Source organism: Amblyomma mixtum, chromosome 7, assembly GCF_055824585.1.
Source record: "Amblyomma mixtum isolate Tamu chromosome 7, ASM5582458v1, whole genome shotgun sequence".
In the NCBI taxonomy this organism is placed as follows: domain Eukaryota; kingdom Metazoa; phylum Arthropoda; class Arachnida; order Ixodida; family Ixodidae; genus Amblyomma; species Amblyomma mixtum.
The window spans coordinates 49,046,824-49,073,057 of record NC_143018.1 but is presented as its reverse complement, the minus strand read 5'-3'; the positions used below and the strand labels follow the sequence as shown (position 1 = coordinate 49,073,057).

General features: G+C 47.2%; 1 protein-coding gene across 1 annotated transcript in view; it reads right to left on the bottom strand.

Annotated features, from left to right (window-relative positions):
• Positions 1–26,234, bottom strand: part of LOC149336020 (uncharacterized) — a 31,122-nt gene that overhangs the window by 4,639 nt on the left and 249 nt on the right. Inside the window, exons 2-4 of the mRNA XM_089554640.1 lie at positions 25,992–26,152; positions 11,015–11,021; positions 4,167–4,308 (exon numbers count right to left, since the gene is read on the bottom strand). Of these exons, the coding sequence (XP_089410766.1) occupies positions 4,167–4,308; positions 11,015–11,021; positions 25,992–26,152 (310 nt within the window). The remainder of the gene's footprint in view (positions 1–4,166; positions 4,309–11,014; positions 11,022–25,991; positions 26,153–26,234) is intronic.

The following is a 26,234-nucleotide window of genomic DNA, read 5'->3' as shown; positions in this document are numbered from 1 at the left end:
GCGGCGAGCGGGCAGTTCGTACCAGTGGTGAGCAGCCTTGCGAAAGCCTCGGAGTGGTGTGCTGCATAATAAATGAAGTGAATCCTTGCTAGTGTTCCGTCAAAACAAATATTCGCACTAAAACTAACACATGTAATCGCTGCGGCGGGTTACGCTAGGAGCGACGACGGTTCACACAAAGCGCAACCCGTACCACTGAACAGCTGATCACGATTACTCTCTTGCGAGGCCGATAATCGCAGCACTTCATGGAAAATCGCAGGAGAAAAACAGCTTTTGTGTGATATTTTCTTCGTGCTTACAATTTCTTATTTCATTAGCTGCCTGGAGATAACGAAATGCGTTGCGCGATGCCTCGACATGTAGCGACGGTTCTGCAACATTTGTGCTGCGGATGTCGGGGATCGCTGTCCAAAAATAGAAATGCGCTCAAATCAAGCGCTTTTTTTCCCTGGACGTCTTTGTGACCCGTACAGCAAAACACTGAACAGAATGTGGGCATATTGAGGACGGTGAAACTCAAGCGCGCGCGACGAGCGTGTACCGGTGTGCTAGTGAATGCGGCGGCTATCCTCCAACATGGCGGATCGCGCGCGGCGACCGCTAGATGGCAGTGCATTTCGCATAAGGTCTATTGCTAGTAGCTATAGCTTATGGGATGCGGCAAGCAAAAAAGTATTTCGGCATAGTCCGGCAAGCCACTTGTCTCAAAATTAATGAAGGTATGAGAAGACATGCATGCTTCATCCACTGGTGACAATGCAAGGCAGCTTGGTCACGAGAAACGACTACTATACTTTCGCTCTAAGAACATGCATTGCATAACCTTTTGCTGTATACAGTACGAGTGGCTATGTGAAAAAGAGCCATTTCATAGAACATGCAAACTTGTTCACATCAAATACGCTAGAATATAACGGTTCATGAAGGCAACTTTCACTCCCATCAAAATTGGTAAGAGACGTATCGTGAAAGCTCCGTGCTGCAGCGATTCAAGCAGTAAATTAAATGCATGCACGCTGGACCTTAGACAAATGAAGTGCAATAAATCAACGCACTTACAACAGCCGTAAGGAAAAGACTAACTTCATAGCATCAAACAGTCCAAATTCGTTACCCTAGTCTATCTCTTGAACTCGATAAAATATCTCTTGAACTCGATAAAATATCACAGAAGGAAGAATGGCAGCTGTCCTGCATCGCTTACTCAACCACCGTCACCGCTACTTCGCACCGCATAAGTTGCATACGACTGATAGTCAAATTCAATCATCGGCACAACAATGACCGCAGCTCTGGCCCCATCATTTGCTGAAGTCTGGGCCATTTCTTGACCAAAAGGCTTTACTGCTGCTGGAAAACCTCTTACAGCACAGCTATCAGGCGCCCATTCCCGGGTAGAGTGGCATGCCTCACCATCTTTGGCGTAACCGCGTGCGAAGCGCAGTGGAGTATGAAAGGCGGTGATAACGAAGGCAGCGCTAGGAGGAAAGCGGAGGAGGGTACAATGATACAGCGAAGGCAGGTTGCACGGCACCGGAGTGCTGCACATGGTTGTCTGCTCGCCAATGACGGCATCGGAAAGGTATGCGCCGCTCGCCAGAGATAGCACCAGAGTTGTGCATACTGTAATTACGCATTGCCCATTCGCTTGAGCCGAAGCTCATCGGTGGCGGAACACTCTGTGCACCACCCAAGTCAAAACACACAGCCACCTCTGTTCAGCACTGCGTGTTCCGTATGCGGTCACCTACAGCTGAGTGCTGCAGCAGCTGCGCTCAAAAATTGCATTACCGAGAAGCGCAATCATCAGCTAATTATTTCTGTCAGTCAGAAGCTTTTAGGACATGACGAAATGAATGCGGAAGCTTTGAAATGCCATTTGGGGTCACCTGTGTCTTGTCTGCTGTGCATACTGCTCATGCAATCGCACATACCAGCATGGCAGTCATTACCGGCCTAGACATTAGTTGCCACTACCCCAAAACGGCGGCACTCACGATACAACAATCTGTACTGCAGCTTTGAAAGGCAGTGGAACAGTTGTGCATTCTGCCGTTGATTTATTGCATGTTACCTCAGGTGCCGAATTTTATTATCTTTTGGTAAACAAGTACGATTGTCCAATTAAAATTATGCAGCAATCATAATTTGCCTGATAAAGCTAAGTACTTATATCACAGCATCAAGCTTTTAGCTTTTCCAATAAGTTGGAGAACGATAGATCAAAGGAGGAAACAGCCATGCATACAGATAAACACGTGCCTCCCTCAGGCTGTATAACACCAAGCTTGGCTTCAAGGTAGTAAAATGTGGTCATTTGGATTTTGTGTGTTGGACATAAAATTTCGAACAGTACAGCACCTCTTACAGAAATTAATGAAACTGCTAACTGTCAAGAGGCACAGACTATGGACTCGAATGAAAGTACAAACAGGTCTTTATTTAACATCTAATATACCAAAATAAAGGGCTCCAAACACACTGAGGTTCCAAGCTGGTTTTCCCAAGCAACTGCTCCTTCCTAAGATTTGTTTGTAGATCTCTTGCAGTCAACATTCTCAGCCCCACACAGATAACATGGCCTAGCACCCGGCTTTCAGAAGCAACCTTTGGTATTCAGTCAGAACCAAGCAGTGGTCGGGGCTTCGGCAAAGACGCGCGGCTCCAGCTGCGTCGAGTCACGTGGCATAACTCCTTCAATTCGAGTTGAAGGCCAAATGGATTACACATGGTGAAACTCGCTCGACTAGGAAAGTAAAACTTTTGCTTTAAAAAGAGACTGTTGCTGAGAAAATCGCAAAGAAGTCTTTGCTTTTGTCCCCTCAATTACACTCCTGTACAGTGTGGGGAATGCATGTTACTTTCATGATGTAGAATATCGTGGGCTCCAAGAGAATCACAAACAGAACATAGCAGTGGAGAATCCCAGACATAGTAGTCATACCAAAAACATCACAATTTTATGTTGGCTCCATGGTCATGGTGAAGCAAGTTGAATGAGAGCCTAGCGATGTGGAGGCTATTCTACTTCATCAGCAGTATACTAGTCTTCTAGCAACACGAATGCTGTGGTGTGTGCGTGTGTGTGTGTGAAGCGTCCACCCATCAGCATCCCTAGTGGACTGGAGTGAATCGGGCACATTCTAGGCCCGAATCATCAGTGACCTCACAGAGGAATTTTTAGAGTCAGCTGACACAAAAACCGAGCTAGGGACCTTGTTCCATGATTGGATAGCTATTGGATAGCTGATTGGATAGATGCATCTGCTAGTGGCAGCTAAACTTTGCAAGAGTTATCAGTGCTAGTTGAAACAGGAGCAGGAGGTAAACAAAACAGGCAGTTTTGTTGAGGCATGCAATAAATTATTTCGTCAAAAAAAATTACACTTTGAATGTTATGCCCCTCAGCCACACCAAAAAGCGATAAGGTTCACTCAATGCCAGACAGATTAGATGTTTGGTTGTAATCGGATAGGATGTATCAGTTCTGGTTTAGTCTGTAGGGACTTGATGGAAGAAACCCAAAGTATGGTTAGCAGATGATAAAAAATTGATGATATGGGTGTACCAATATACAGTAGCAGTTACGTGCACCCCCAAGTACTTGCATCGAGACACTGTCTTCAGCCACTCCCTGACAAGAGCATAGCTTGATACAAAAGGCACTGGCAAGTTGAAAAAATGATGTGCATAATCTTAGCAGTATTAATATCCAGCAACCATTGCCTATACCATAGAGGTAACTAAATGCTCGCAGTCTGAGGCATTTCTTATTAAATAATGTTCGAAATAGAAAATGATTACACTACTAATTCAACACTTTGATCACTGCCACATTAAAAAAAAAATTTTAATAAAACACTCCCCAATAATGCACAAGAGTCCTTTGGGCAGGTTGGTTCATACTACAACTAGCTGCTAGCATGAATAAAAATGCAAACGAAAGAACACACAACAACAGGGACAGCGCTCGCCCTAGTTGTTGTGCTCTTTTGTGTATGCTTCTGTTCGCACTGCAGCTAGTTCTATAAAATATCCGCCAAAACTTTCCTTGGTTTCAATGACTCTTGGCTTCTTTCATATAACCCACCACCTTGGAAGCACTCTGCACAAGCATGACGAGCACTGCACCTACACAACCTTTGCAATAAGGTCTCACTTACATCAACAAACTGACAGCCCTCATCACTTGCAGCATTTTCAATTGTCCAGACGTCTCTGCAACCATGCTTATTTCTTGCATCCATAGGCTTGCCTTTCATGGTTTTGTCTCTCTTGCTGTCACTTTGCTTTTCACGGTCCAGCCTGCACAAATATCTCTCTTTTCTGCTCTAGCAATAAATACACAAACACTACAAGGAAAGAAAGTTGAGCATAATTACAGTGATGCAAAAATTCATAACGACAATAAATGGCCATTTCATAGACGATGTTCATGCCAACATTAAAGAGACACTGAGGAGAAATTGAAGTTGACTTGCATCGACAGAATACCAGCACCTGATTACAAAAACGCCATTCATACTGAAAACAAAGCTCTTGTAACGTAGAAAAGAGCAAGAACCAAAATACAGGTATCGCCGCCACAGGCCAAACTCGCAAGTACAAGCTTCATGACATCATAGGACAAAACAGTGTTGCTAGAACCAATGGTTCTAGAAACACTAGGACACGAGAAGCCACGAATCACTGAGGCGCAGCAAATGCATGCGCAAATCTTCTTGACGTCGCCAGATGGCGCCACGTATCCAAAAGCTACGCGCGCGCCTGCAGTGCCGGGACCAATCAGCGCCAGCTCACAGCGATATGCGGGCTCCCGGTATTCCGCTAACGGTAACAAGGTACACGGTATGCTAAAGGTGTCTATTTGCAAGAACTTCGTTGACGACTTCGAGAACGGGATCCATTGTAACGCTGGCAAAACGCTGGTGCAAACGTAAACGAAGCGACAGCCGCAATAGCCGATAGATGCCTTCAACGTGCGGCCGGCGGTAGCTTTCTTTTCGGCTGCTGCTGGGCCGCACTGCTGGGCCACACTGCTGGCTGCCAGAAATCACGGAGTCTGCGTTACATCCTGTGCACGTCATATTTCACGTCACTTAGTCCTGTGTCGTCATAGGAGAATCCCAAGTTTGAATCAGAGCGGCGGGAAAAACTTTTTCAACTTCGAATCCAAATTTCTTAGAAATAAAGGCATCTTTCTCTGCTGGCCAAGTGGCAACAAAGCCATGAAATGCCGAACTATCGGATTTTGCTATAAAAGAAATATTAATAGAGCTCTCCTCAGTGTCCCTTTAAAAGCCTCAGGGCCCATTCATAGTTGTGAGCCGAGAAAGGCCTGTGACACACTGTCACTTACTACCAGGAAGCACCTCGACGGCCCCAGTGATCACTATAGTAGGATACAACTTAAAAAAAAGCAGTTGCTAACACCGGGCAGCGGTCTGCGGCGCCTTGTATTACTCCGCTGGCCAATCGAACAGTAAACGAAATCAACTTTTTAATGTTTGACTGTATCAAACAATCCCTGTATCAAAATTCTAGAGCTCATAATATTTTTCTTGTGCTAAGCTTCTTGTTTAGGCAACAAGAAACGTTTCAGCAGCGGACTACTTTTTCATCGTGGAGGAATTCTGTGCACAGAGGCTGAATGAGGGCGGAGCTTCACTGCAGACTTAAGTTGTATCCGACTATAGCAAGGGTGGCCTGTGGATTGCATTCTTGCTTGGTTTGAGTTCAAAATGAACTCTTTGTAATGGAATCGTCAGCGCTATTAGAGGTTTTTGTCTGCTTTGACTGCATCTCCCACATTCCTGCTCATCCCTCACTACTTGTCATAATGATGACCTGAGCAACGAGGAAGGCATTGCGGCATTTTTAATGTGCACAGTGGCCACGCAAGCATTTGCAGCATGTAGTGTTGAAAAAAACACCAACGGCATCAGTGGTGGGTTTGCCCATGTTCCCGTTTCCGGGAAGTGGCGAGGCATGCAAGCCACCAGCTACCAGACCTGCGAGTGCCCACCAAAAAAAAATTACAGAAAGTAAGTTTTCCTTTTTGCTTCTTGTTACACAGGTTTCGCTCAGATCATGAAACCTGCTTTTCCTGCTCTTCTCAGCTTCGTCCAGATGGCACCACACACTTTTGATACCATGCTTGAGTTGGCGCGAAGTGCAGCCACTGTGCGAGACAGTAGGTTCATAAGCACAGGTTCGGCAGCTTACAGTTTCAACAAGCCTATCAGGTGAGCCAGATTACTAAAGAGATGGAGAGTTTGCATGCCAGTAAATTCACATGTACTATCACGCTCATTATGACTTGCAACGCATCCTAAGAGAGTAAATGGAGGTTTTCGCTGTACAGTAACTCAGTGTGCCTCCACACAGACCACCCAGCTTGCACAACCGTTAAGTGCACTTTGTTCTTTGCAATAACGGCTAAATGCGTCAATATTCAGGACCACTGGGCTTCCACTGCTTTGTGGACTGGTTTCTTTGTGGACTGGTGGACAGGTTCCTAACCACGAGCCACAGCTTGCGAGAACTGCCCTCTGATTTCAGGTGGGTCAGTCCACAGCATGCTGCATGGTGACAACAGTATGCCGGGCACTTCACATCAGACACACATGGGTAGCTGTCGAGTAGCTAAAGATTCATGGTTCATGGGGGTTTAATGTCCCAAAGCAACTCAGGCTATGAGGGATGCCGCGAGTGGCTAAACGTTGGCTATACTTTGTTATATTATCCAGGTGCATACTGCTTTGTTGTAATAGTAAAGGATTGCTTATGTGCATGGTTTCTTCCATGCTTTGTAGAAAAAATTAATCAGTGACCAAACCAAAACACTTCTCGCATATGGAAGTACAGCATAGCCTTTAAAAGTTATTCTGTAGGTTGCAGCAGAGTTTGAAGAGCACTGGAATATGCTGCACTGCGTTGGTGCCATCAATGGCAAATCCACACTGTTGAGTGCCTCTCATATGCTGCACTGCGTTGGTGCCATCAATGGCAAATCCACACTGTTGAGTGCCTCTCAAACTCTCAGAGAATGAGCAGAAACTATAAGGGCATGTTTATTAATGCAAAAGCATTATATTATTACATTAGGCGGTGCATGCACTGATATGCGCATGAGGAAGGACGAAGACGAAGCTCGTAAGTTTTGAAGAAGACGACGGTCGAGCAGCGTCGGCCTGTGCCTGAAGTAAACACCTGTCGTTTGAAAGCCCTGTCTTCCGTGTCCGCTCTCTCCAGTCTCAAGCAGAACTACCCCGTAACCAAGATGTTGCGGGTCACTTGAGACTGGAGAGAGCGGACACGGAAGACAGGGCTTTCAAACGACAGGTGTTTACTTCAGGCACCGGCCGACACTGCTCGACCGTCGTCTTCTTCAAAACTTACGAGCTTCGTCTTCGTCCTTCCTTGTGCGCATATCAGTGCATGCACCGCCTAATGTAACAATATGTCCCATTAGCACCAAGCCGTCCATAGCACGAAATTCAGATGATGTCAGAGCACCAGTGTACGAGGTTGCAACCCATGTAAGTGAACATGTATAGTCATGACTAAAATGTGAATGTCATGACTCATATGTTATAACATAACATATAAAAGTCATGACTCAGTCATTCTGTAATGTAGCATGACTCAGCATTTAATACTTTCACGTTCTTGCACATAGCAGTCTTAAGTGTCTCTGCCAAATTTATGCAACAGCATAATGAGCTCATTGGACCATTTTGCTTTGATGCTGTGATACGACATCGGAGCCCAGGCAGTACGCAGTGGTGCTTTGGCATATGTGGATGCTGTGATGCCCTGTGTGGTCTCTGCGCATGTGTGTACCACGTCATATTGTCATGTTGGTAATCAGTGGCCGAGGGTCAACAGCGGCGTAGCCCAGACGTGCGCTTCCAGATCACTTTCACACACACACTTCCTCTTCTTCTTGAAAGGCGCTTCCATCTGCACGAGCGCTGGCGTCAATATGACCAGTCATGACTCATGACAGACTGTAAGTGATGCCACCAGGCCAGAAGTGACATCCCCAGTTCGGAAGTGACATTAACCAAACTGAAAATGGTGTCACCAAACAGGAAGTGGCATCAACTGAACCAAAAGTGATGTCACCTGACCGCAAGTTTCACCATGCCCAGGCATCCAGTGGCACTATATAATAATTGTATCTCACACATAATGGAATTGAGTGCACCCCAAAATTTGAGTTTTCTGTCTATGATGCTCAATGCAGGTAATATTGCATATAGCACGACAATCTTAGCAGGGGTGTAGACCACAGGTGTACATGTAGATCGAATTTACGAAATGTCACTCCAGGTGTGCAATAGTAGGAGCACCAAAAATGATGCTGTCGAGTCATCTTTTTTGGAAACGCCAATATGAGCCGCAGATAAATTTGTCTACGATTTGAACTGTTCAGCTTCACTCAAGGCTCAAAGGTCATACACTCTGTGTAACAAACCAGACTCAAGAATTTGCTGTCCCAGCAGTATGCCAGAGACATGGCCTGCTAGAACTTGATATTTGAGGCCTGTCCTTAAATGACCAGCACATCAACACACTTCACCAAACTCATGGTGCTGGTGCTTTGCAAGCGGGCTACTGCATGCCATGCCTTCTGAAAGCAGTGCTAAGGCTACGTACTCAGCCAAGAAGGCATCTCATCATGATGTAGAGCTAGCCAATGCAGGGTACTTTGTAGTTTAAACCAGCCAATGTAGGGTACATTGTAGTTTAAACACAAATTTGAAAGATCCACTAAGTTTTGTAGCATAAAAAACAAAGCTGGTCATTTTCTAAGAAGTAGCTGCAACAGCACCTCAGCTTCAATGTTATATTCGGGCCAGAGCTGAGAAAACTTATGCAAAGAACAGTTTGTATTTTTCTTTCCCTGCGTAACTCACCTGTCCCTAACAGCCAACTTGCAGTGATTTCTATACATGTTTAGTTTTGCCATGTATTGCTAGCTAAAAACAATTCGTGATAATGTTTTCTGTAACGTATCCTTCATGTTCTTGTCTGCAGCCCTACACAAAACTGCCATGCAGTCTTCACAGACATGAGTGACGAGTTTTCAACTATCGCTTAAGCCACAATTGAAAACGCCTTGGAATCCTGAACAGAGGTGGAGGATTCTGCATCAACCCTCTAGGGTGAAAGCATTTATTGTGAACAGATATACTGTCACATGTACAGTGCTATACAACTTTCTCCTCCAAGAGTCCACAGCATCCTCCGCAATGTACTGTCCACCAGGCTCTGCCAACAGTGAAGACTGGGAAGGGGCAGTTGTGTTCTGGCAGTTGGAGCGACTGCGGCTGTGTTTTAATGACCCCAAGAACCACAGGTCCCAACTCCACTAGGTACAAGGTTTGTTATATGGCAAAGCTATTGGTAATTAGTAAAGGCGTACAAATATTCAAAATTTTCAAATATCAAATCGAACATACTTCTAGTCGATTCACTGAACAAATCAAATGGTGCATAATCAAAATTATTTGAAAGAAATCGAACACGATCTCAAGTTCTTGAATAGTTTGAATAGACACAAAGCTCGAATCGGGCATGCCATGGTTTTCTTTCATACCAGTTTTAAAACTAGGGCCCACTCCAACGTCCTTAGGACCAGCTCACATTCCGCGCGTTTTTCTTTGAGGGCTCCACACATTCACTTTACAATCTGGTGTTCTCTACAAGCGCAACTGTGCCAATTACACAGAGGCGTTCCTTCTTGTACCATCACAGCTGTGGCCTGAGATCTTGAGTGCCTGCCATGATGCACCACCCGCCAGCCATCTTGGAGTGAGCCGTACACTCGTGCGGATTCGACAAAAGTATTATTGGACCATGTTACTCCCATCGGCGCGTGCCTAAATAAAAAACTGGTAGTGGTTTAGCTCTGGTTAAACCGGGTAAATTGCGTTAGCAATGGTGCACGCGTTCTTCTGGCGATTCTTCGGCGTGTTACCTTCCCCTGGTAGCATTGCGGCATTCCTGAGCAGTCAGGTGTTGAGCTTCATTGGTGACCGATGACGTCCAATCACTCTGCGAGGTAGAACGTTGTCGCCGAGCTGCATCCATAGCATGACACTTTGCAAGACGTTCTTCATGCTGTTCTGGCATCTCTTACGCACGTTGTCGCTTTCTCGCTTCTTCCCGTCGCTGCCAGTTCTCCTTCAAGGACTGTATAGCAAAGCATTCACGCCAAGGCAAGCGTGCATTTATAGACGCTTTACAGCGCGGGAGCATGGGCGTCGCCATATCTGGTCACGCGACCATTCCGCCACGCTGCCAGAGTCCACAGAAAGCCATCACCCATTCGGCTGTACGCCTTGCTCGTCAGTAAATTGGTTTTTGAGGAAAGGAAATGTACCTGTCTCGCATATCTCGGTGGACACCTGAACCTCACCCTAATGGGACAGGAGGAAGATGGGAGTGAACGAAGACACCCTATTCACTAGACGCGCCTTTGTTCATTCCAAACCATCGAGCTGGCATGGCGGAGTGGTTAGCGTGCTCGTTTCACACTCCACAGACCCTGGTTCGATTCCCCAACTTGACCAATCTCCTACTCAGTGTTATTTTTTATTTATGTGGCCTGACTAGAAATTAGGCTAATTGCTTAACCGATATCATTCAAATGCCATTGATGCACTGCGCACCAATGCTGCTAACGCCGACTTCGAAAGCCAGAGGTGCCGGACCTCCTAGTGGCGCCATCTGTAGTAGACAGAGCAAACTGCTCGGCACCGCTGCCAAGGTCAACCGTGGCCACCGCTGGGAGTGACACGACGGCTCGAAACCTGGCACAGTATTGCTTATACAATAAAACATGCCATGACTGCCAACGTCAGAAGTCTCCTTCATTGAAACCAGTCAGATTTCTTCACCCCGTCGATCTACCAAAGACCCCTTTTCACCAGGTGGGTATGGACCTCCTTGGTCCTTTTCTGAGGTCTTCGTCTAGGAAGCGCTGGATAGTTGCTGCGACCAACTACCTGACACGGTATGCTGAGGCCTCGTCCCTTGTCAAAGCCACTGCTGCTGAAGTGACGCAGTTCTTCATCCACAACATAGTCTTGTATCATGAAGCACCCGGCGTTATTGTTACTGACCGGGGACTGCTTTCACGGCGCACTTAACCCAGTCCATGATCCCCATCACACACTAGCCATCGACGTGCTCCAGTGTATCACACACTGACAAATGGGTTGGTAGAGTAACTCAACTTTGAGCACACTAGCCGACATGCTTTCAGTGTACATTGACGTTGAGTATCAAACTTGGGACACCCTTCTGCCGTATGTAACGTTTGCATACAACATCGCCCTGCAGGAAACAACCTGACTGACACCCTTCCAGCTTGTTCTTCGGTCGACAGGTGACCACTCCGTAGGATGCTATGTTGCCCGTGGACCACTACTGCAACTCGTGATGACCTCGATGTAGCCACCATCATTCAGCATGCTGAGGAAGCGCAGCAACTGGCACACCTGCGAATTAACCCTCAACAGGAGACTGACGCCACTAGGTACAACCTCGGACAACGCTTCGTCAGTTATGCGCCGTGCGAGTTTGTGCGAGTTTGGACACCTGTTCGTTGCCGCAGACTTTCTGAAAAGTTGCTGCGTAGATACTTCGGCCCTTATGAAATAGTGCACCACATCAGTGATGTCACTTATGAAGTTGCTCATGCCCCAACTGCTTGCTCATCATGCCGGTCGCACCGTACTGAAGTCATGCGCATTGTTCGCATGAAGCCTTACCAGCCATATTGTGTCGATGCTGCAGAATAGGGGGGCAGTGACACATGCCATTGTAGAAGCAGAGGTAGTGCATGTGCTAGTAGAGGAAGAAGTTGGTTGCCCCTTGCTCGCGCGCTCTGACCACTTAGGCATCGCTGCAGTTTTTTCGTCTCTGCTCTGGTGGTTCTCCTTCACGTTGCACGTTAAAATATACCATCCGAAAGGAGAGCATACTGGTGTATAAGCTACCTTAGGCGTCAGGCATTGGTGATGACACTTGTTCAATTCAGTAAACCTCATGTATTTGTTACTTCTTACATATAAAAACCCAAATTAAACAAACCCAAAACATACTTTGAGGAGCCCAAGAGTTCTGGGGAACAGAACCCCTGCTTTACAATGCTGCACAGCAGAGGACTAGAACACTTCTGGCGCCATGAGATGAAACTATGTTGATGGCTTATTTTGGTAATCTATTAAAACTTCAGACAGAAATTCCTTTAAGCCAGGCTAGTTCGTCAAAAGTTGGCACACCACTTCGTGATGGCAGGTCAAGTCCCGTGGCAACACGCAATGGTCACCGGCAATCATAAGTAGCAGATGGTAGGTTGAACGATGCTGAAGTTTATTTCATACAAACAGTGATTGCAGGACTTATTTTGCTTATTAAACAAACGTTTATACACATATATGAACAGAAAAAAGTAGCGTCTTTTACAGTAACAAGGCAATGAGAACGAAATGTCTTTCCAGTTAATGACAGAAAAGCAGCAATGTGTACAGGGTGCGGCAGGTATTGGAGAACATACATTATAGGTGATGCTCCATCCTTTGCATCATAGTGCCCCGTAAGTAGCCTTGCAGGCGGATCAAGAACGAAGCCCAAAGACTTAAGCACTGCAGTGGTCAGCAAGAACAGCCGAGGAGGGAGCAACAAGCCGCTCACTTCCTCCGCAATCTTTGTTGCCGTCTTTTGCGCTGGTGGCATTGGCTCCCAAGCCCCATTCGGGAAGCATCAGCCCGATGCTTCCCACACATGACACACACTTGACACGACACACATGACACAAGGCCAGTACGTCCTAGCGTGGTAAGGTTTGAGGAGAACAACGTGGACCACCTTGGAGCACTTCCGTCGTTGGGGTTCGGGCGTCTCTTGAGGGACAAATAATGGCGCAGGAGTTTTACGCCCATTCCACAGCGTCGGATTGGGTACCAAACTCAGACAAGGTCGCCTGCCAGAAATTCGGCATCTCGTCGGCGCAGGTTGCAGCAGCGTGCATCCCGGTCTTGCTGTCCTTGGATACGCACTCAGACGAGCTGGCGAGCATCTTCAGCGCGTTGGAGAAAAGTGTAACTGGATGGCGGTATTGTCGCGAACGTGACATAAGGTAAGACATCGTCCCATGTTCTATGTTCTACGTCCATGTACATCGACAGCATGTCAGCAAGTGTCTTGTTGAGACGTTCTGTTAGTCCGTTTTTCTTGGGGTGGTAGGCGGTCGTTCTATGCTGCTGAGTGCAACTCAGAACAAGAATGTGCGGCATTAACTCAGCCGAGAAGGCAGGTCTTTGGTCTGTAATCAGAACCTCTGGTGTGCCGTGCCGCAAGTCAATTTGATGAACGAAGAATTTGGCGATCTCAATGGCCACTGGGGAAAGCAGCCATTTCCGTGTAGTGCATCAGGTAGTCAGTAGCTGCTATGATTACTCTGTTTCCAGAGCTGGAGGTAGGGAACGGTCCAAGCAAATCCATGCCAATTTGTTGGAATGAACGGGACGGGGGTGAAATGGGCTTGAGAAAACCAGCAGATTTGAGAGGTGGAACTGCGTCGCTGGCAGACCCGGCAAGTTCGTGCATAATGCGTCACGGCAGCGGATAGACCAGGCCAAAAGTACCTTTCCTTATTTCTGGCAAGGGTTCGAGTGACGCCGAGGTGGCCAGAAGAGGGCTCGTCATGACAGGCATGCAAAATTTCGTCGCCTAGGCTTGCTGGCATGACAAGCAAGTACTGGCGACTGTTCGGGGCAAAATTCTCGACAAGAACGCCGTCGCGGAGGCAGAGAGAAGATAAAGCGCGGCCAAAGGCCTTAGGGAGCGTGGCACGTGTACCTTGAAAGAAGTCAAGTACGGCTTGGATATCCGGGCCAGTGCGTTGTTCGTCGGTGAAGTCGGTGGGACTGAGGGCGTTCACAAAGGCGTCCTCGTCAATAGGGGCTGCCGGAACTGGGTGCATGGAAGTGTGGGATAGGTAGTCGGCGTCTAAATGTTTACAGCCAGACTTTTACGTCACAGTAATATCATATTCCTGAAGGCATAGGTTCCATCTTGCAAGGTGTGCTGAGGGGTCCCAGAGGCTGGCTAGCCAACAAAGCGCGTGATGGTCGGTGACGACTTTGAAAGGTGTCCCATAGAGGTATAGACAAAACTTCGAAATGGCCCATACGATAGCGAGGCACTCTTTTTCGGTGGCAGAGTAGTTGGCCTCCATACAAGAATAGCGTCCAAACCAACATTGCTCGCATCGGTGTGCACCTCTGTGTCGGCAGTACGGGTGGTGTCTGAAGGTGACATTGGAGTTCCTGAAAAGCCTGCTCCTGCAGGATGCCTCAGGTGAACGGCACATCAGCCTTGGTCAAGCGCGTAAGGGGTGCGGCACGAGAAGTTTTTGACGAACCGGAGGTAATATGCACATAAGTCGAGGAAGCAGCGAACTTCTTTCAGGTCACGCGCCGCCGGGAAATTCGCAATGGCAATGGTTTTCTCTGAATCCGAAAGGACGCAGTCTCGGTTGGCTGCGTGGCCCAAGAACTTCAGCTCCTCGCAAGCAAAATTACATTTTTTGGCTTTAAAGGTGCAGTGAAGAGGAATCTGAACTCGTCTTTTTGTTGCAGGAACTCAATCTACACTGAAGGAGTGTACGATGGGGGGCTAGTTGGTAATCCATGAACTACGAACGAAAACCACGCAAAGGACGATACACAGGGAAGAAGTAGACAGGACGAGCGCGGACTTGCAACTGTTTAATTGAAACACATCTTCCTTCCATCACCAACCCTACGCATGCGCAACAAGCTATCTCTATCTAATCGAGTTCAGGAACTTCAGTTCCTTCTTGTACAGATGGACCGAAGCTTCGCTTACACACTTTTCGGGCCCATATCTATCAATCTGCCAGGCTTCGATGACCTCACGTGTTTTCTGGTCTTTGGCCCTTCCGATTATCTTTGTGCGCTCAAAGAGTGGCGTGCATTTATTGTCACACGAAAGACAGTGTTTTGGCAAATGCATGCCGCTGTGAGAGCCCAACGAATTTTTATGTTTGAAGTACTGCCCTATGTACATAAGACCTCGCATGGCCTGAAGAGAGTGGCAAGGAAATTCGGTGTGGAAATCTTCTTTTCGGCGCCTTGCAAGCTGTCCCGTTTGTGCGCGCTAACTAACAATGAATCAAGAACAAAAGCAGGCTGTGGTGTTAACCACAAAATCAAGTTTGTGTCCTGTAGAATGGGAGTAGTGTACGAAATCCCGCTTAGTTGCGGCTCAGTTTACGTGGGACAAACAGGAGGCTGCATTAATAAGCGCCTACAAGAACATAAAAATTCGTTGGGCTCTCACAGCGGCATGCATTTGCCAAAACACTGTCTTTCGTGTGACAATAAATGCACGCCACTGAGCGCACAAAGATAATTGGAAGGGCCAAAGACCAGAAAACACGTGAGGTCATCGAAGCCTGGCAGATTGATAGATATGGGCCCGAAAAGTGTGTAAGCGAGGCTTCGGTCCATCTGTACAAGAAGGAACTGAAGTTCCTGAACTCGATTAGATAGAGATAGCTTGTTGCGCATGCGTAGGGTTGGTGATGGAAGGAAGATGTGTTTCAATTAAACAGTTGCAAGTCCGCGCTCGTCCTGTCTACTTCTTCCCTGTGTATCGTCCTTTGCGTGGTTTTCGTTCTTAGTTCAATCTACACGTTCCGAGCATTCTTAGAAACCTCGATTTATTGCCCTGTGTGGCCGATTTCCTTAATTAAATCGAATTAACGTCCGGCTCCCGCCTTTCTTTTTTTAATTCTCCCCCGTATGGTGGGCGAAGTCGACCAATGTGTGGAGTGCCTTTCACCCAGTCCCGTGGCGGCTTGCACTCTGGAATCGACAGAGTAATACGTAGTAATCCGTAGAAACAAATAGTCCGTGCGTATTTTTATTTCTGCGGGCTTATTTTGCAGCTATATTATCTGCGAATGAAACTATTTATTCACGGAAACCTAAAAAACAAAATAAAGCGAAAGCAAAGCCTCCACGGAGCTGGCTGAAAGGCACTCCACGCGTTGGTCGACTCTGCCCACCGTACGGGGAGAATTCAAAAAATAAAGGCGGGAGTCGGACGTTAATTCGATTTAATTAGGGAAATCGGCCACAGAGGGCAATAAGTCGAAGTTTCTAAGAATGCTGGGAACGTGTAGATCGAGTTCCTACGGCAGAAAGATGAGTTCAGATTCCTCTTCAGTGCACCTTTATGTGCAAGGCCAGAAGACTTTATAGCCTGCAGGACAGCATTGAGGCGACGAAGGTGCTCCATGAAATTTGGGGTGAAGACAATCACGTCGTCCAGGTACAGAAGACAAGTGTGCCACTTCAGATCGACAAGAACGGTCTCCATGAGTCTTTGAAAAGTGGTTGGTGTGGAGCAAACACTGAAAGGCATGACCTGGAGCTTGTATATTCCATCTGGTGTGATGAAAGCCGTCTTTTCACGGTCCCTCTCGTCAGCCTCGATTTGCTAGTACCCCGACTTCAGGTCCGTAGAAGAGAAATATTTGGCGTCACAGAGGCGATCCAAGGTGTCATCGATTCTTGGCAGAGGATAAACACTTTTTTTCGCGATGTTGTTCAGGAGACGGTAGGCGACGCAAAACCGCAACGTCTCATCTTTTTTCTTTACAAGGACCACAACGGCTGCCCACGGGCTCCGAGATGGGTGGATGACGCTGGTATCCAGCATATCCTGAACTTGAGCCCTGATAGCAGTGGATTCCTTAGGGGAAACGCGATAGGGTGAATGACGAAGGGGACGGAAAATGTCATCTGTAATAATGCAGTGCTATACAAGATGTGTGCATCCGACACGTGCCGACGATGCAAAGGAGCTACGGTAGCGGTTGAACGGAGTCCGGAGTTCTTTGACGACGGTAAGGCAGGTCCGGATTCACATCGTAGTTCAGGTCAGTAGGGGCGTTGAATGCAGTTGGCGGAGCGCTGGTTAAACAATGCGCGCACGTAGTTTCTTTGATGGCTTCAAGGTGCGCCACAGTTGTCCCCTTATTCAAGTGCTGGTGTTCATTGCTGAAGTTGCTAAGCAAGACATCAACTTTACCATCAGTGAAAACAACTGCCCGGGCAACAGCAATGCCTCTTTCCAGAAGCAAAACCTGCTTGCTCTCGACGACACCTTCTGTTGCTCGGATTGCCATTGTACCGATGGTCACCATGACACTAGAACGTGGCGGCGCGCTCAAGTGCTCATCAAGAATGTGTAGCCCAGGACACACACCAACAGTGGACACACCAGTTCACCAGGCCAGTCACCGACTGAAAGGCCTGCCTCTCGAATTCGGACTTCTCCCTGACTGCAAGGTAACACGAAGCGTTGGCGTAGACACAGTGGATCCGCCAACATCAACAGCGACAGTTCTGCTCCACCCCCCCGCAGGACCCACCTCATTTTCAATGAGGTGGGTCCTGACACTAAGCTGTGCCATGTGTACTTCGCGCTCGAAAACTCTGCGAGGATATGGTTTGAGAATCATTAATCCGGCCTCCGCACATAGCACACATTCAAGCCAAAATTACTGTGCACCTTTACTCATACATTTTGCAAGGACAAGGCCGTACCACTTCTCCAGAACCGCATCCAGCATCCAATAATGCCACCAGTGCAAAAGACGGCAACGAAAATTGCGGAGAAAGAAGAAGTATGCGGCTCGTGCTCTCTCCTCGGCCATTCTTGCTGACCGCTGCGGTGCCTAAGTCCTCGGGCTTGATTTCCGGCTTGTACGGGGCGTCCGGTACACGGAAGGCGTACCCTGCACCTCAACCAAATGTCATGTAGTAAGTAGCCTTGCGGGCCAATCAAGAACGAAGCCCGAAGACTTAAGCACCGCAGCAGTCAGCAAGAACGGCCGAGGAGAGAGCACGAGCCGCACACTTCTTCTTCTTCCTCCGCAATCTTCGTTGCCGTCTTTTGCGCTAGTGGCAATGGTCACAAATCCTTTTTCACTGCAGGTAACCATGAAATAACTTCAGCTAACTCAGGAAATGAAAAGGCATGCAGTTATCATGCCCTTGGCTACAGAACACCCCGATTCAGAGATCGCAACGTTCTTGAAGGTTGCCAATCGTTCTTGTTCAAAGTTTGGAAAGAACTGCGGGCTGCCAGCGATGATGTAGACACTGTTTCCCAAAGGAAATGACACTGCCATCGTTCTGACACTGTTATGATGCCAGAATTAATCAGCTGCATCCAAAGTGACATTGATGAAGACCCTGGCAAGTCGATAAGGACCCTGGCCAAGAAGGTGGAGGTTGACCAGGACATTGTCAGACATGCAGTTCATAAGGACTTTTATTACAAGCCATATGTTATGCAGAGAGGACAGTTCTTGCCTGAGAAAACCAAGGAGAAATGCCTGATCATAGCCACACACTCTGAACAAACTGAAGCACCCCAGAGGATCCTGGGATGTTGTGGTTCTTCTGTGATTAAGAAAACTCTGTCCAGGAACAAAAGCTGTACCGCAAAAATGATCAGTGGCTGTGTAAAAACACTGAGGATGTTCCAAATGTCATGCGTGCACAATTTACAGCATCAGTGATGGTCCTGAAAGTCATGAGTAGTGAAGGAGACGTGATGCCTCCACATATTTTTTTTTCACAGCGCCAGAGTCAATGCTGCTGCTTACACTAAGGTATTGAACAAGGTTGTGAAGCCCTGGATTACTGCTGCAGGACGTGGGAAGCCATACGTTTCCCATCAAGACTCTGCACCATCCCACACAGCTGATACAACTCAAGAATAAACCGAAAATCACGACCATGTTACTCCGAACATGTGGCCTCCCAGCTCCCCAGATCTCGACTTAATGAACTACTACGTATGGGGCGTTGTTGAGAGAGAGCCCAACAGGCACCCGCACAACACTATTGCAGCTCTAAGAGGAGCTGTTGTTGATGCAATGGCTAATGTTCCGATGACGCATGTCATCAGTGCCTGCAGTCGTTTCAACGTCGTTTGGAGTCCGATTGCTGCCGACGGCAGTTTCATTCAATGATGACATTCGTTGCATGCATGGCCGCTTATACACAATGTTAAATGATCACAAATGATCTTTATCCGGTCTGTGTGTGTGTGTGCGGACACAACGCTGTTGTCAAATAGCTGCCGCGCCCTGTACATGTACAGCTCTCGTAACACAGGAAGCGACAATTGCTTCATGATCACCATGTGTTTGAGCAAGCAAAAAAAACTTGAATTTTATATCAGTCATATTGCAGTAAATGTTTGTTTGTTCATTCTTCAAAGCTGCCGGCACGTCTGCGTTTGTCAGGTGGATCAGTGGCTCGGCGATGCGCGAAAAGTTCTTGACAAATCGTTGGTAATACGCGCACAGTCCGAGGAATCTGCGCACAGCTTTCTTATCGGCCGGCGCCGGAAACATTGCGATAGCAGCCATTTTCTCCGGATCTGGGTGTACTCCTTCCTTGCTAATGATGTGGCCTAGAAAGAGCAGCTCTTCATAGGCAAAGTGGCACTTCTCTGCTTTCAAGGTTAGGCCGGACGATTTGATTGCATCTAGTACTGTTCGGAGCCTTTTTAGATGCTCCTCAAAGTTTGAGGCGAAGACAACGACGTCATCTAAATATACCAGACAAATCTGCCACTTCAGGCCTGCCAGCACTGTATCCATTACTCGCTGAAATGTGGCTGGTGCGGAACAGAGACCAATCGGCATCACCTTGAACTCGAAGGGGCCATCAGGAGTGATGAATACGGTCTTTTCGCTACCTCTTTCATCGACCTCCAGCTTTCACGGTGACAGAACAGCTTTCACGGCGGAACTGACGCAAACCATCCTGCATTACAGCCAAACCAGCCACCGGAGGACAACTGCATACCACCCGCAGACCACCGGACTGATCGAGCGCCTCAACAAAACCATTGCCAATATGCTCGCTATGTACGTCGATGCCGAACACAAGACCTGGGACGTCATTCTGCCTTACGTAGTCTTCACCTACAACATCGCAGTGCAGGAGACCACCCAGATGACGCCTTTTAGGCTCGTCCATGGCAGAGAGGCCACGACCACGCTGGACGGCATGCTGCTGAACATTACCGAGGAAGATAACGTCAACGTCGCCGCCTACCTTCAACGCGCAGAAGCCTGAAGACTTGCCTGATTAAGGATCAAAGACCAGCAGCGGACCGATGTCAGACGCTACAACCTATGAAGATGCAACGCGGAATACAAGCCAGGAGACCGAGTCTGGGTTTGGACGCCTATTCGCCGCCGACGATTGAGTGAAAAGCTTTTGCGCCGCTATTTCGGCCCGTACAAGGTTCTTCATCGGCTAGGTGAATTGGACTATGAAGTCATCCCTGACCAAATGACTGCATCCCAGCAACGCCGCGTACGACCAGAAGTGGTCCATGTCGTCCGCCTAAAGCCCTATCATGCACGCTATAGGATGTCGTGTTTCCACATTCGGTGTTTATTTTTGGACAATCCGTTTTTAATTGTTTGCAGGCGAATTATGTTCTAAAGCATTGAGTCGATGCTTCTTTGAGAGGGGAGTAATGCCGCGAATGTTTGTTTGTTCATTCTTCAAAGCTGCCGGCACACCGCTTTATCGCTTCGTTTGTGACGCAAGACGCGCCTAGATTTATCTCGATCGATCGCATCCAGGCGGAGCCGATTCTACTTTGCACCAGAATGTTCTAGTAACTTTCCAAGCTTTATCTTGAAGGTTCGCTATCAGCTTTAAAAAGAGCACAGCCGACAGCGGCGGGCATTCTGTTCGACGATCGCCGAGCACGCTTGTTGCTTCGCCGCCACCAAGTGATTCAGTTCCTAGCGGGTGCAAGTCAGCCCAAATAAAGTTTCCTTCGAAGACATTCTCGCTGCTTTCCTGTTCGCCGGACTGCAGTCACCACTACGTGACAATATATTTTAAAGGTACGACAAATCTCATCAAGTATAAAAATGGAACGGGAACACAAATACTGGCCAGTTGTAAACAGCGATGTTATTCGTATGGGCATATTTGTATCTTTTAAAGGGACAGTGAGGAGAGCTCTATTAATATTTTTTTTAAAGCAAAATCCAATAGTTCGGCATTTCATGGCTTTGTTGCCACTTGGCCGGCAGCGAAATATGCATTTATTTCTAAGAAATTTGGATTCGAAGTTCAAAAAGTTTTTCCCGCCGCTCTGATTCAAACTTGGGATTCTCCTGTGACGACACAGGACTAAGTGACGTGAAACATGACGTGCACATGACGTAAGGCAGACTCCGTGATTTCTTGCGGCCAGCAGTGCGGCTATAGCAACAGCCGAAAAGAAAGCTACCGCCGGCCGCACGTTGAAGGCATCTATCGGCTATTGCGGCTATTGCGGCCGTTGCTACCGTCGCTTCGTTTACGTTTGCATCGGCGTTTTGACAGCGTTACGATGGATCCTGCTCTCGAAGTCGTCAACGAAGTTCTCGCAAATAGGCACCTTTTGCATACCGTGTACCTTGTTACCGTTAGCGGAATACACGGAGCACGCCTATCGCCGGTGATCAGGCGCTGATTGGTCCCTATGCTGCAGGCGCGCGCGTAGCTGCCGGGTACGTGGCGTCATCTGGCGACGTCAAGGAGATTTGCGCATGCATTGGCTGCGCCTCAGTGATTCGTGGCTTCTCGTGTCCTAGTGTTGCTAGAACACACTGTTTTGTCCTATGACGTCATCACGTTTGTACTTGCGAGTTTGGCCTGTGGCGACGATACCTGTATTTTGGTTCTTGCTCTTTTCTATGTTACAATAGCTTTGTTGTCAGTATGAGTGGTGTTTCTGTAATAAGGAGCTGGTATTCTGTCGACACAAGCCAACTTCAATTTCTCCTCAGTGTCCCTTTAAATGCCTGTGCTTAATTTTAAGATCTGCTGCACATTCTTTGAAACCATCACTGCACAATCGTATCATGCATGACATAAGCAAGAGCAAAAGAAGTCAGCAACTTATGCGGTTCAATAAACCCCTTGCAAAACTCTAAGTCAGCTTTCCTTTTACCGTTGCAGCCCAACCCAAACCTAGGGGCAGAAGTTGGGTACAGTGCTGATTACTTGTGTTCCAAGCCTTATAATGTGCACCCACCTGACGAACAGTATCTTGTCATAGCTGCGTTTCACCCTTCATTCGTGATAGCAACTTGGGGAGGGAGAACTGCGCTTGCAAAGCAATGGCTTGGCAGCTGTACTATAGGGGACAAAAGTGGTATACTCCACCAGAAGGAGCCGGAGCAACACAAAACTGCATTGCAACGCCATCTACTGGCGGCATCCGGGATTGAGACAGCCAATGCGTGACCTTTATTTTATCAACAAGCATGTCGCTTGGCTAGTTTCAATGTTTCGTGCTTTAGCTAGCCAAAATGCCGCAGTTTTCCGTTGCTCTGGCTCCCGCCGCATGGAGTATACCACTTTTGTCCCTGATACTACATAACCCTTCTGCCGCAACAGCAACACAACAAAAACAAGCAGGAAGAGCAAACAGCATTATTCCGACAATAGATGGCTCTCCTGCTGCACCCAATTTCTGCCCCCAAAAATAGGTTTGGACACCTTGATAAAGGGGCTTTCGCTGCCCAAAGAAGGGTCTATACAATACGACCTAGACTAATATATGTTTACTTAAAGGTGCACTGAAGAGGAATCTGAACTCGTCTTTTTGCCGCAGGAACTCGATCTACACGTTCCTAGCATTCTTAGAAACTGCGACTTATTGCCCTGTGTGGCCGATTTCCCTAATTAAATCGAATTAACGCCTGGCTCCAGCCTTTTTTTTTAATTCTCCCTCGTACGGTGGGCGGAGTCGACCAACGCGGGGAGTGCCTTTCAGCCAGCTCCGTGGAGGCTTTGCTTTCGCTTCATTTTGTTTTTTAGGTTTCCACGAATAAATGGTTTCATTTGCAGATAATATAACCGCAAAATAAGCCCGCAGAAATAAAAATACGCGCGGACTATTTGCTTCTACTGACTACTACGTATTACTCCGCCGATGGCAGAGCGGCAAGCCGCCACGGGACTGGGTGAAAGGCACTCCCTGCGTTGGACGGCTCCGCCCACCGTACGAGGGAGAATTAAAAAAAAAAAAGGCGGGAGCCGGGCGTTAATTCGATTTAATTAGGAAAATCGGCCGCACAGGGCAATAAATCGAAGTTTCTAAGAATGCTCGGAACGTGTAGATTGAGTTCCCGCGGCAAAAAGACGAGTTCAGATTCCTCTTCAGTGCACCTTTAAGCATTATTAATGAAGTATTACCATGTGATATATATAGAAGGAAACAGAAAATGACTGAATGGAAACTGTACATTTATTAATATAACGGAAACTTGTACAATAAAAGACATTGTTTTACACCAAAGAACTTCTGTGCTGGATTTCAGCCTCGTACACCATCACATCGATTTTGTGCATGAGGTCTTTGGCTACGTGCAATGGTGCATTCTGCAGGCGAGTGTCCAAACGCATACACAATAAGCGGATATTGTCATCTTGCGTTGCCCTTTGCTGTCCAATCTGGGAGGGATGATCAATGCATGGCATCCCCACGTCCTCCTGGCTTGTGGCCTCGTCTGCATTTCTGCGGACCAAGATTTTACATTGGTGCAGATTGTTAGGCCAGTTGGTAAACCTTAACTGAAGAATTTGCACGTAACAGACAGGATGAGGAATAACACCAGCTAGCTAGAGTTCATCATAACTTTGTCGCCACTGCTCGGATCAGACTCCTTGTAAATGATGTCATCTTTGGTTCCATCCATTGAATTTGATAATCTTGTAGCTTAAAGCGTCTAACAACGTCCGAGGACACCACACCCCAAGAACCCAAAATCCACTAGCAGACAATCTCAAGCTATAGTCTTATTAACCGTACTGTAGGAGCCACTTTGTGGTCGGCCATTGCCATCTACACAGAGTACAGTTATCTGAATTGTGCTTAAAGGGGTGCAGACACCAAATTTGTGGTTGGGGCGTTCTTTGTTTCAAACGTTTCTTATTGCTCCAGGAAGCATGATACACACTCGAAGATTCATATATTCACAGTGAATAATTTAATATTGCATTTTTAGATGAACAATTTTCGGTTTCTGAACGCCGAGTTGGACGGTGACGTCACTATCTAGGATGCGCAAGTACTTTGCCTGATAACATGGGCCCACAAAGTTGTGATGCGCCTACTGCTGCACCGTCTGCTTTCTCACACACATGCTGACCAGCGCATGAAAACAAGCAATGGCATGGCTAGTCCCAGCGGCTCGGATTTTGACGAATCTGATTCCAATGAGGACATCGACTTTTTTTTTTATTGCACGATCACACCATAATATCGCCTTCGTGGATTCGTGTGAGAATGCGAAGCACTTTGCAAAATGCCAGTAAACATGGCTAGTTCCGCAATACGTTGACAAAAACTAACCGAGCGAGTGGCGGTGGCTTGTCACTTGTCCCTCATGGCTGCAGCTGTGACTGTGCCCCGCTCATCGTACGTCACTGTATTTTGGTATGACGTCAGCGTTGATCGCGCTAGCGATGGGTCTAGATTGTGAGAGTGAGCATTTAGGTAATCTTTGGAACCGAATTAAAATATTTTTTAAATTGTCGTTGTGTCCAACACCAGGCTGTGAGTGTCCTTGCGTACTGAGAAATCCCATAGCAGGCTTTTTATAGCCTCAAAATTTGGTGTCTCCACCCCTTTAAATAGCTCACAGCGACACACAAATCAATGCTGGAAGATTGTACTAATGGTAATAGTAAGACAATACTAGCAGCAGGCAGGTCTCAGCTGGCAGTTCCGCAAGCAGCGTGCCGTGCAAGGAAATTTATACACACATGAATTGCAGTTGCTCTTTGCGATTTTTTTTTTTATTATCCCCTCCCAAGTTAGGGGCTGTGACCAATATACGACTGCAGTTCTACGTCGAATATATCGCGTATATATCACGGCCACTCCACTAGACAGGCATGAACAAAGAGCGATAGGACAGAAAAAAACTCAGTTGACAGTGAATTTTGTTATGTTGTAAACATGAGCAGCCGCTCTCATGAGGAACTAAAATGGTTCTGGGCTGCCCACTAAGATGCCTGCAGAAAGTGCCTTCATCATTGTCTTTCTTTAGTTACAATAATGTGTACACTCTAAACCTAATTTTGAGCAATGCAATTTTTTTTTTAAATCTTCTATTGTTACCATACAAGTTCTGCTGTTACACAAGAAAAGCTAATAACTTATCTTGTCGGTCACCAGAATTGCTCCCGCGCGAAAATGCATTTCGCGAAGGCGTGTGGTACTTACGGGGTAGGCCGAATGCTCTTCCAATTTCCTCTCATTCCAGGTCTCTCTTTGCTGTTTTTGAACTCTGCGCGTTGTTTGTCGAATAAAAACCGGCACCACCTCAAAGAATTGGCGCGAAGTTCCGCGAAGCACTCCATTTTGTCGTCCCGCCATTTTCGTGTATGCCACTATCAATAAGCGACCGGATGAATAAGTTTTCGGACACTCTCGAGGCTCTGCCGATTGGTTTAGCCGTTTTTCACTCGCGGTCGCAAGGCTAGAAATTCAAGCTGCGTGCTCTTGCGACCGTCGCTTTTTGCATAAAACGGTTGCACAGCCCTGGCGACTCGCAAGGATGAATGAGCCTTTCCTCGCGCACTCACTTTTCCGAAGCATACTGTATTGATGAATCTCGTTTCCTAGAGTAATAAAAGTGGACATAACAGACTGCAATACCGCCAAATTAACGCAATCACAGAAAAATTAGAACTTATGAAAACAGGCAGGTATTTCGCATGCGATGGTTTTGTCGGCGTTCCATGCCCCAAGCGGTTCACTTGCCCTCATCACCTAAATCTAACAATGAAAAAAAGCAAACAAATGCACAACCACTGCCTACCGGGCACGTCGACCGTGGGTAAGAGATCTTCGTGCTTTCTTGTAAACAGTTGGGAAGATGGAAGGGTGATAAGCCGGGTGCCCCTCTTCGTTCGCTTTTTTGTTTCCAACAAAATGTTTGCTGCATATTCTGGCGTGAGGCGCCGGTTTCCAGTCCGTGCCATTCTTGCTGAAAAAAAAAAAAAAAAGAGAGAGAGAGAGAGATCGATGGACCACTTGCCATTTTTCGTCTTCTTTGCAACTCAATTTTG